Below are 12,844 nucleotides of genomic sequence, written 5' to 3'. Positions count from 1 at the left end.
GCTGCCATACAAGGAGCTCACTACACACCGGGAGCAGTAGGAGATTAAGGACCTTGCCCAAGGGCCCTTAGTGATGCTCCAGTCAGGCGGGGATTTGAACCGAGGTCTCAAGCCCAACACCTTAACCACTAGACCATCACCTCCCCCAGGCTAAGATAACATTAGCTGAGTAAACTGGTGTGGTAAACAACATAGAAGAAGAGAGGGTATACTTGATTTATTCACAGGCACGTTTCAAGAAGCAATGCATTTCCCAAGCAGGCCAACACTGTAATGAAAATAAAGGTTTCAAAATAAAGGTTTTGAAGATTATTCCCCAAAATATTCATAATAAAGGATGTATATCATCATGTCATACACAAGCCATATCTAAAAGCTGAGGTCGATCTGACAAACATTCAGAGAGATATGCGAGCCACATACCTTTGCTAAATAGATATATCCATTATCTTTTGGGTTAGTGCACCGCCCCCGAGTGCAGGGAGAAGAGGAGCCTGATGTGTCGCTCCATGTCAGGGTGAACGATGAAGCTTATTGTACTATGTGGCAAGAAATCACTGTATAAAAATGTCAATTTGATGATGCATTCAAATGTTTTCAAAGGTGCAACTTCAGAAATTATAAATTTTTGTCAGGTAGGAAAACATTATAGGGCACGGATTTCATATGTAGCCTTGCAACAGTGATAAGGTAGAACTGTCAATTCGAACGTCAGTCAAGCTAACACCACTGTGCGGCAGCTTGGAAGTACGTCAAATCTTTAGCAGTAAAGTTGGCAGACCTGCAAGTGAGTCATCATGTTTAAGGCATGAGGATTTCTTTTGTAAAAGTGTAATTCTGCTTGGTCCTGTGATCTGTGTGTACAAGGCCAGCAGTGGAATAACCCTGCATGCCAACATACCCACAGGGAACAGTGTGATCAAGATCAAGAAACAAATCTTTTGTGGCTCGTCCCAGCCTCGTACCTGTCGGTAGTCGTCCCTGCAGCCCAGGAAACAATGCAGCTGTCGAAGTGATGGAAGGGTTTGTAAAGCCCTAATCACCCCTGCATCCACCAGCCACAAGATGGGACAGGGCGGGGATAGGGGGCATTGCCTCTGAGGCTTAATATTGTTTATTCTGCTATGTGTTTGTACATGTGTGTACATAATTCCAGCATGTAATATCCTCAACAGGAAGTTAAAAAAAATCAGTTGCCTTATCGTGTGGTATTGCTGCAACTTTCTGTTAACAGCTCATGAAGGCTTTTATGTTTTATGTTTTCCTTCCAAGGTTACAGATATGAGGATGTAATTAATCAGGAAATATCAGACCTCGTCTTAACAAACATTAAAGGCAAACAAGGTGTGCGCTCTCATAAATCCAATGAAAAGACATCAAATCAGCGGCACTCTCAGTGCAGTGCTTCAGCAAAGCCACAGATTTTTTATTTTTTTTTAAGGAAAAGGTGGGGTTGGGAGATTGACACTTGTTTTTCTTACAGAAGTTGAATTCCACCATAATGGTGTTCTCTTTTCACTGTGTAGTCTCCTTGTCCCGTGCTTTCCCCATGCTCCCATTCAGCTCTGTCAGCCAGAGATGTGCCAGGCAGGGCGAGCTGGCAAACGCTGAACTTCTGGCTCCGCTTATGAAACAAAGTGCAGATATCGTTTTCTCCTTCTCACTCCCTCGCTCATGTACTAGTTTCCTCATTTGGCTTTGTGATACATAATTTGACTTGGAATCAGCAGGAATGGTAACTGGCTGATTCAGCACTGTAGATAGTGATGTAAGGGCAGCTCACCTGTAATGGATTTACTGTACCCGTAGACACAGCTGTTGGCTTTCTGAGCTCAGAGATGATGAAATAAGGATTTTTCCAAACAGTTTTCTTGATTAGAGAGTTTTGTGCATTTTCCAGGCTTCTGATTTGGGCAACATGGTGAAACAGTAATGTTGCATTCGCATGTTGACTGTAGAAAAACCATCAGTCATCATAGCATCACTGTCATCTGCAGTGACAGTGTGACTTGAGACGTGGTCATTTTTCATTGTTAACAATGAAGACAATAATATTCTTTGTTGAAAGATAAGGTTTTTACTTTTTGCGCAGTGTTGTATTGCAAGCTCTGATGGCATCTTAAAAAGTTAACTTTTGTGAGATTATACATAAATTCTCTCTGTAAATCACACAAATTATTCACGTTTACCTGATTAAAACAGGGTGACTCTCTGCACTTAAGTAATGCATCTTTTGGTGCCTGTTTTTGTCCTTGTTCTGCCACTTACAGCCAACATGTGAGTCCTGCATGAGCATTATTTCGCCACCTGTTGCTCTAGCGTGCTCTTGATAGAGTTTTACAATGTGTTTTGTATTTTCATATATGGACAGAGACTGAATATTTTTGGGCTGTGGACAAAACAAGACATTTGAAGGCATCATCTTTAGCTTTTGAAAACAATGATGTACAACAGTTTTCACCACTTTATGGACTTAGCAACTAATTGATTAATCAATTGATTGTTTTCTCAGTTGATCAATTATGCAAATAACTGTGAATTGCAACCCTTGAATTTTGAAGATGGCTGCTTGGACACTGAAATTCTTACTGTGAGTTGAAGTCTTCTATTAGGAATTAGATGGTTTGAGGTACTAATGTGTGTGTGTGTGTGTGTGTGTGTGTGTGTGTGTGTGTGTGTGTGTGTGTGTGTGTGTGTGTGTGTGTGTGTGTGTGTGTGTGTGTGTGTGTGTGTGTGTGTGTGTGTGTGTGTGTGTGTGTTTAAGAGTGGCACTTTTTGCTTTTTGTTTGTAAAATATAACATTTGCTGTATCTGTTTATTTTATACAATTTTTTTCCTTGCCAATGATAACAAATTTCATGTTGGCAGTATCAGGACCACAAATGCTTCTTTGCTTGCTCATCCTTTTCTCTGAAGATCAGTAACTTTCAGTCCATTAATCAGGCCTGTGGTGTTTGGAGGTAGCTGAACTGTCCAGTCTGCATACAAAAGGCTCTGTTGGAGTGTTTGTGGTGGTGGGGTTGAGAGCCTCTTGTGGCTTCTCTTTGTGTGTTTTCCCTGACCTACTATAGCCTGTGGTCAACATCTACATAGTCATTGGATTCTTTCACCAATGGTTGCGGTGGATTCTAGTGCCTTTTAATGGCCTCCTGTCTGAGGATGCAGCTTGTCTGAGGATGTGTAAAGTTGGATGATTGTTATCTACATGTTGGGTTGGTAAGTTTAGATCTAGAGATGTCCCGATCAGGTGTTTTTGGCCGCGATCCGATTCCGAGTCATCTGATTTCGAGTATTTGAGGTAGCTTGAACAATCAAGTAATAATCTACCAGACTTAAAAAATGTACAAATTTCCATGTTATTTTATTTGTCTAAAAATAAATGTCCAAGTTTCCTTATGTTAAACAAGAAATTATCTAATCTGAAATAACAGATGGTTTTAATTTACAGATGAAAGGTTTCTAAAGAACCATTTATTGATTTAGCTATTTTAATTACAAGTGTTCTAAACTTTTTTAAACAGTTATCAGAAATTTTGAGGTACCAAACAACAACAAAAAACATTTCCAAGGATTTTTCTTCAGAAAACTGCTCTATAAATGAGGAGTCCTGTGACACATTTCTGTTTTGTACAGATCAGTGGTTTCTACTAGTCTTCCGTGTTTTGGCCCGACGCGTCGTTCCTACTGGACAGCGCAAAGCTACGTCCCACCTCAGAGCGTCGGAAGTTGGATTGGGTTGAACTTATGTTTTTTCTTTTGTTCAATAAAATAATAATAATAATAATAATAATAATAAATTTAAAAAACAATTGGGTTGAACTTTGACCACGTCAGCCTGCCGACAAGCGGCAATACACGCTCCCGTCAGAAGAGTCGCTTTAGCTCAGCTATTGATGTCACGCTTTATGACGCCTCTAAAAAGCAATGTGTCTCATTGAAAATAATGCTTTTAGACCGATTCTTGACACCTCTGATGCTTCCGACGCGTGAAAGCCCCATTAATCTGTAATAATGAGCTTGAAATAGCGCTGATCAAAATAATGAGGATAAAATCTGTATTGGATTCCTGATCGGGATGCAACGTCCGATTTCGATCAAGTCTGAAACCACGTGATCGGGCCCGATTTCCGGTCATGTGATCGGATCGGACATCCCCAGTTAGATCTGACCCTTGTGAAGAACCTTGGGACCAATAATGTGTTTTGGTTCTATATAAATAAACTGGATTGAATTGAATTAACATTGGTGATTGTGAGGTTGATTCCTCCTTGAGAAGTTTCCTTTGGTCCCAGCAGAGAATACCCCTGTGTTAGTTCTCCACAGGGGATGTCCTGACAAAGTGACCAAGCCAACATGGAGACACTTGTAGACTTGTTTGCATGTTTTTGCAGTCTTGGCCAAGAATCTCAGTGTTTGGGATCTTGCCTTTAAGGGAATTTGAGATGTTTTCTATGTCTTTGTCTGCCTTTCTCTGTTTCTGTCTCTCTCTCATTTCATTTCATGTCATTTCAATGGAGTTTTATTGACATGGGAAACATGCGTTTAGATTGTCAAAGCAGGTGTTACATAGAATAAAAAATAACAATTAAAATGTACAGGCAGTCAACAATATTCTACAGTAAATAAATGTGTAAACAGGAGATGTGGGATTGAAATAATAGTAAAAATTGTGCTTTTGGTGTAAAAATATACTATCCTATGAAATGTGTTATATTATACATATAGATAAAGTGACATAACAGTTTTATTTCCAGTTTTGGGTTTATGGTGTTTTATGTCCATTGCTGCTTCTTTTCGTACCGTAGCAGCTCACAAACCTTACTTGTTGTGTGGGCCGCCAGAAGAGGAGGTACTGCTGGCCCACCACCAGAGGGCGCCCTGCCTGAAGTGCGGGCTTCAGGCACGAGAGGGCGCTGCCGCCACGGACACAGCCGGGAGTGACAGCTGTCACTCATTAATTCCTGACAGCTGTCACTCATTCTTCATCATCTCACTCCATAAAACCCAGACGTCATCTCCACCTCATCGCCGAGATATCGTACTTCTTTGGAGGTAACTTTCTCTGCCTATAGTAATTGATTCTAAGAGCTATTGTTTTGCAGCTGTCAACCAGAGGACCGGCGTGGGTCGCGACTGTTTCGTCCTATGTCCGTCAGATAAGTGGTTAAACAGACGCTGCACGAGTGTGTGTTAGAGGTGGAGGTGGCATTCCCACCATTGTTCTTACGGGGTGTACACACACCCACACTTGACTGTCTTTGTTCTTCGCCAGCAGTACCAGATCCGACAGTCGGGGACGGTGATCACCTGGGAATTCGGGACTTGGCGGCTCCAGTATTCACCAGGTTCGGTGGCGGCGGAAATCGTGTGGTTCCGGCTCTTCTCAGGACAGACATCTTCTATCCTCGAGCCTGCCCACATGTCACCTTTGTGGATTGACTGTAATCATATTCTGAGATTGTCTGTGTATTCGTTGTGCACCTTCACAACATTAAATTGTTACTTTTTGGCTCATCTATTGACCGTTCATTTGTGCCCCCTGTTGTGGGTCCGTGTCACTACACTTTCACAACATTACTGCTGTGTTTGCACATTGTTGTACTTCTCTCTCTCTCTCTCTCTCTCTCTCTCTCTCTCTCTCTCTCTCTCTCTCTCTCTCTCTCTCTCTCTATCTCTCTCTCTGTATTTTTGCAGTTTTACAACACTTCAGATATCTGTGGTTGTTTAATTAACCCTATGGGGTCTGAGGGCATTTTTTGGACAGTTCACTCGCCTGGCATAAATATTTTATTATTGTTGTTAACAGCTCTCCCTGCATCCCACAATCAAGTTTTATTTCTCTTTTTTTTAGGACAACCTGTGCTTTCAGAATATATATGTTTTTGTTGTGTTTTATAAGTGTAATAAAGGTTTACAATCAAAAATAGGCAAGGAAAAAGTAAAGCAAAAAATAATTTTCCACACACTTCCACACACATTTATTCAAAACACACAGCAAACTATAATAAACAACTGTTTTGACACTTTATAAAGGTAAGTTGAGGTCTTGTGTGAAAGACTGTACAACAAAAAGGTTCAAACAATAAACACAAATGCACATTTTGAACAATATATACAAAAATGGTCTATGCGTTTTGTTATTTTGATATGGTAAACAGTGCTTTACGACGAGAAAGCAACAGAGTTATCCAGTAACATTCACATGCAAACTAGTGGAGCAATCCTGATAGTTACACACTCTTTGTTTGAGAACGTGAGATTGTCATCAGAGGCTCTCCGTCTGCTTTCATTTCCGCTGTGTGTAATGGCACAGGGCACACTGGAGCACCCAGGGGGCTATTCAAACGGGCCAACTAGTAACATATCACTCCTGAAAATGATCTTTGGCTTTTCACGTGAGGTAAATCTGCCCTACGATTGGATTTTGGAAAACCATGTGATGATGAACCAATTCCGATTGGATACTCACATTGCGCACATCATCACACAGCTTCTATGAGGAGTACAAAGATGGCCGATGGCTGGCTCGAAAGTCTGCAGAGTTAACTTTTCAGCAAAAAAAAGCAAGTTTCTATCTCATATCATTAAAAAGTTATTTATAATTTAGTAAGGCTTGGTCTTAGCCGTCGTATATGACTGCGTCTGCCCCAGAGGGTTAACCACCATTACAGCCTTCACATCGTTTTAGTGCAGAATCTTACTACTTCATACATGCAAACACACACACACTTATTTCTGACAGTTATTAGAGCAACTTGCAAAATGGCCATAAGCAAGCATTTGATTTCTCTGTGCAGAAAAGCATCATGTGAATGAACGACGCTCTTCAAATGAACACAATTTGCATCCAATTTTATATGACTTTTATTCTGTGGAGGCGTGCAACTGTCCCTTGAAAATTCCATCAGAATGTACTCTGTTTATCCTCGCAACGACGGCAGAGCATGGGAGAACCTTGTCAAAGTTTCCGCCCAGTCGAGTTCTCAGGCTGCTGCTCATGATGAGTTCAGTGGAAATGAGAACATTTCACGAGCAGCATTTCTTTGTAACACTGATGTTTTGTAAACTTGAGAAGCGGGTTTATGACCAGAGGTTCAATAGGTTCAATTCCTTAAGGAAAAAAATGACAAATTCACTGTTATGGAAGATCCTTCAAACCCAAGTTGCTCCATATGAGCAGTTGAGAGTCTTGCATGGTGGCACCCTGATCCTGGTGTCTAATTTGGGGAATGTAACTCATAAATATAAAGCGGACTCAGACTGGTGAGCGTACTGTATTTTGCTAGAGTACGGAAACAGTAAAAAAGTGAACAAAGTTTTTTTCAAAAAACAATAAATACAACAAATTTGTACAAAATGACTGGAAGACATTTGCACAAGATGTTTGACAATATTGCACATAACTCTGAGTCACTGAATAACTCTGTTCATTATGTATTCATCCTGCAGAAGGGGGAGGAATTATACAGTGTGATTGCCACAGGTAGGAAAGACCTTCTGTGGCGTTCTGTGGTGCATCTCAGTGGTCTCAGTCTACGACTGAAGATGCTCTGACAGGACGTCAGTGTGGCATGTGGGGGGGCGGGAGGCATTGTCCAGGATGCTGCGCAGTTTCCTCAGCATCCTCCACTCTGACACCTCCACCATTCCATCTTAACCCCCAGGACAGAGCCAGCTCTCCTGCTGAGCTTGTTGAGTCTGTTCGTGTCTGCTGCCTTCAGATCATGTTCTGGAGACTTGTTTGCACTTCAAAATTAAAGATGTTTTCCCAAAAATCATTACTAAAAAAAAAACAAAACACAATTTTATTCAATAATAAGATGTCAGAACATAAGGGGAGTAAGTACTTTGGGCAAATGTTATATTCCCCTTTTCTCAACTAGTCACTCACAAAAAGATAAGGACCTGCTGATTCTGAGCTTTGACCTTTTAACCTTGGTGGTCCTTGCACTTAGATAATCCCAGGCTTTAAAAAAACTGTGCGCCACCAAAAGAATCCTAAAAGCAGTAAGGGATTAGCCTGAGAGAGCTGCATCTCTCTGCCTCGTGCATCTTCACCATGATCAGGTCTCCTAGTGAGCCTTTGTGAGGACAGTAATTAATGAAGAGCGGCTGTGTTGTTCTAATGAGGCTCCCCTCAAGCTATTAAAACATTTATGGCAGGAAATGGTGTATTTGTGCATTCTTTGTCTGTCACATAAAAAGACAATTGTTGTGTAAAACCTGTTTTGGTCATAGTGGATAGAGAGGCATTAATGAACATACAGTACTCAAGGCAGAAACCACAGACTGTCTGAGACGGTTCCAATTACTGGTGGATTATGGGAACTGTAAAGTGCTATAGTGAAACCTCGTGCTGTTTTATAGGCACGGATCTCTAATCAAGACCTGCATTCTGATCTTGATATTTGTTTATCTTGTACAACATTATCTCACTACCTTTGTGTGTATTTTTATGTGGTGCACAAACTACAAATGCATCACCTTCTTTATAGCCCATAAAAATAATTATTGTGCATTTTATTTATTATTTTTGCTCATTACTTTGTACAATCCCAATGTGCAAAATTTCAACTCAAATATAATTTGTTTGCATCATAGTTCCTGTAGGTTACACTGCATATAAAGAAATGATGGAGGGATGATAAATGTTCTGACAGCTTTCTGCATTCATTTCTAGTTCAAAAGAAATCTTCTTCAGGGGTTTTAGGACTATAGACTCAGTGGGGTGACTATCTGCTTTGGCCATATTAGCAACAATAAAATAAAGAAATAAATGAAAGCATAACAAAGAATTGTCAAACATGGAAAGACAGAAATGTTGCTTTATGCAACCATACACATATATCTCAAAGACGGATGTCTGAAAAGTCAGTCAGTACATGAAGAGCAGAGTCCCAGTAAAATGGACTACAATCAGCAGGTCAGTCACTGGTTTTCTGACCCCATGATGGCCTGTTAACATATAGATATATTACATATCTCCAATATGGACCCCACACATTCCAGTCATGCATGAATCTTAGATGGACAAATAAATGGTTTGATGGATGGATGGATGGATGGATGGATGGATGGATGGATGGATGGATGGATGGATGGATGGATGGATGGATGGATGGATGGATGGATGGATGGATGATGGATGGATGGATGGATGGATGGACAGACGCTGTTCTATATGCAGTCCTCACCTCTTAGTGCATCCTATTAATAGCAACATGTAAGCAATTGGTGCAATCGTATCATGTGCCACGCCAACTAGTTTATTTTATATTATGTCCATGGCTCACCCATGAATAATGTAGTGTCTTAAGCCAGGCTCTTTACACCCAGGTTGGGACTGAGATTTATTGTTGTGCAAATAGCAATGTATCAGTGAACACATCCCTACAGCATTTGCGCTACATGTTTTGTCTTGTCACCGGGGTCAACTGTTGAGATAGAGCCATTAATCACTGAGATATAGTCCTTAGTTTCTTTTTGGAAAGCTGGTGCTAGTCCAGTTACATTTTCTGTTCACTCTCTTTTTATACTGGCCTACTTCTTATTGGTAGCCATCACTGATAGATAGCTGCAAAGTTATGCCAAATGAACCATTTGTGTTTAAGATGTTTCAGGACATCTAAGATGCTTGCTTTGTATTTTTTTTAAACTTTTATTTTCTCTTTTGCATTTGCAGGTGCCCATCACCTCTTCCCCACATTTCACACACCTATCCCAATTGATATGAGACACCATGAAGGGAGGTACCATTATGAGCCACACCCACTCCATCCTATGCATGGGTAAGTCACCTTGAAATAAATGATGTCCACACATAATACAATGTAAATGAAATAACTTTGCATCTGACATGAAGTAAACAGATGATTTACCATATTTTCTGGACAATAAGTTGTTTTTTACTAGCTTGGGAGGTTTTCTGATGTATATTCCAATATATATTCTTTATATTTCTTGTATTTGAAAAAAAATCTGCATTTTCATCTATGGCCACAAGATGGCACCATCTTCATTCATGACAAGCTGCTTCTTTATACTGAATGATACACTGTGGAGTAGAAAGTGGCAGGAATGCAACATTAAGGTTGATGACAACCAATGTAACACAAGAAGAGAAAGCATAAGAAAGAATTTTCAAACATGCAAAGACAGAAATGTTGCTATTACGCAACAGCTGTACACCAGCTCAAAAACTTGTGTTGTGAGAAACAGTGAATTTAATAAATCATGATCTCAAAATGAAACTTCATGATGTTGAATAAAAGGAAGAAATGTAGTTTTCATAATGCTCTGCATTCCACTTGTTTGGACTGTGTGAAACAACAAGAACAGCAACAAGCAGGATGTCTAGGCTAAGCTAAGGTAAGGCTATTATGTTTTACAAATGTCTTACAAAAGAGATTTCAAACTTTAAAATTACACTGAATGGAACTACTGATCAGACATGTTTTACTGTTCAATGGCTGCAAGAACCACTTTACTCTGAGATTTTTGTGCCTGCTTTGATAACTATACCTCATTAGCTTCTACTCCCCCTACATGGAGTTTGCATTATATTTAAATAGTGTTTCAGTGCAATTTTGCAGTTATTGCATGACACAATACCACCATGTTTAAAACACAAGACAATATAACATATAACAGATTTATAGACCAGTGTGACTTAAATATCTTTTTCTTCTACTTATAGTCTGGAATATATGGTACCCCTTTAATTGTTTAGACAACAGAAATCATATTTCACATCTTTTCACAAAAGCTATAGATCACAGAGTGTCTTAACAAAACAATGTTAAGGTTTAGCAACAATCTACCTCATAGACACAGACGTGATTCTTTAAATAAATGTAATTTTTGGTTTATAAGAAAGTTTCTTTGCCTGTTGTTTTAATTAGAAAGAAGTTGCACCTTGCTGCACTTCCTTGTCAATGGTTGGGGAAGCTGGGTATCTTATGGTTATTCCAGTTTAATCTCAAATAGCAAAACTGGGTACCTTTTGAAGCATCATAGTATACAAATAATGAACGTTTATGAGTTCAATGGTATGAATATTTGAAAGACGGAATGTTCCATTCAACGGGGTGAAGCATACTTTCCAGCTTTCACTGAATTCAATATTCATTCCATTGAAAGAATCTAAAAACATTCATTATTTGTTTTATATAACCGCTAAAATAGATTCTTGTCATTAACCCTAACCCTATTTTATTCATTTATAAACAACAGAAAAGGGAATTACATTTTGATGTTCCACTGGTGCTTAACAGTCCAACACAAACTTTAAATTGAAGTCCAAAAATGCAACGATGTAGTCTGTGATTCGGTGCACTGACTTAGTGTACTTCCAAAAAAAAAAAAGACTTGGTGTAGTTCCTCAGTCCAGCAAAAAAATTACATCAGAAATTTGTCGAGCTTTTCATCCAACAGCTCTTCATGCCTCCAGATGTCTTACAGCGTGTTGGATTATTTTGGGGGTGTGTGTGTGTGTGACAGAAGAATTCACAGCATCAATTAGCTCCTTCAAATCGTCGTCCATCAGCAAAATAAATTCCACCATGTTTAGCAAAACGCCGCCCCTGGTAGCGTGAGCATGTGCGGTGGTCGGGCCGTGCAATAGCACATTTCCTATAGCACCAAAATTGCGCGCTAAAAAATAACTATTGCACGGTCAATGAAACACAACAGCAATGGTCGGAATAATCCATGTCACGTGACATACAAGCCACCAATCAAATGACAAGGATCCACTCAGCTGTTATATAACAACTTCTTAATCCATCTTTGTCAATCTTGAAGAAACTTGGTATGCATAGTAGTTACAGCCAACATTTCAAAAATTTGATCCTGATTCTCAAAATTGTTGATAGTATATGGTAACAGTTATGTTCGAACTTCTTTAAATGGGGCATTCGTAGTGATTAGTGCTTCAAACGTGTTTGATCATGCTCCATCGGGGTAAAAATTTGAAGCTGAAGCAGCATTTGTTGCGGTTTTTCTTCAGAGTTGAACAGCTCGATCATGTCTGGTCGACAGTGCAGCTACTTTCTTTCGTTTTCAGGTTGGTTACCAGGTCTGTACTTTAGAAGCCAGCCAGTTGCCAGGTCTGCAGTTCATAAAACAGCCTATTAGGAGGCAAGACAGATTAAGCCATTTCATCCCGTTTTTTTGATCATGGGAGATCGTAGTCGAATGACACCGTGTGGAATAGGGATGTTAGCACGGCACAGAACAAGTCAGTGGTCACACACCAGCAGACATTCAGATAATAGTTACATATCTGTGATGTATTAAATGTACTTGAATGTCATGGATACTTCAGATAAACCATTCAGGCTGAAATTTTGTTTATATCCTGCAGAGGGAGGTTGGGTGTATTCCACAGACATAGGTTTGTTTGTTTTTTTTCTGGGACTCCGAGTGTGTGTTAACATGATATCATATTTAACTCCCAACTCCAGCAGGTAGTTCCAACTGATTATGCACAATATAACCTTTTGAGTCTGCAGAATTCCATAAACTTAAACACAACAGGCATTTGTCTCAGCTGCTCTGGTTGTGGTTAGGGAATAGCTATAATTTCCAACCCTCACTGTTGTCTCCAAGAATAGTTCCATAGCTAATAATAATGTATGTAGCACCAGCTGAATTGATTGCAGGGGGCTTAGAGTTATCATAATTTGAAATATTATGATATGTAAAATGAATGTAAACCCCAAACAATACTTTGTATGGGATCTGGATGCACTGACTGTTTTGTTAATGTTAACTGTAGCTGTGTCAAATTGTCATACTTAATAACTCACTTAACCTAAAATTCATCAAGTTGCTTGTCATTATG

General features: G+C 39.6%; 1 protein-coding gene across 1 annotated transcript in view; it reads left to right on the top strand.

The window, feature by feature from the left end:
• gli2a (GLI family zinc finger 2a) overlaps window positions 1–12,844 on the top strand; it is a 299,357-nt gene that overhangs the window by 133,715 nt on the left and 152,798 nt on the right. The window contains exon 3 of the mRNA XM_034187294.1: window positions 9,683–9,788. Coding sequence (XP_034043185.1) covers window positions 9,683–9,788 — 106 coding nt within the window. The remainder of the gene's footprint in view (window positions 1–9,682; window positions 9,789–12,844) is intronic.

The sequence above is a fragment of the Thalassophryne amazonica genome, chromosome 14 (assembly GCF_902500255.1).
Source record: "Thalassophryne amazonica chromosome 14, fThaAma1.1, whole genome shotgun sequence".
Lineage (NCBI taxonomy): Eukaryota > Metazoa > Chordata > Actinopteri > Batrachoidiformes > Batrachoididae > Thalassophryne > Thalassophryne amazonica.
This window is presented reverse-complemented; position numbering and strand designations above follow the sequence as displayed.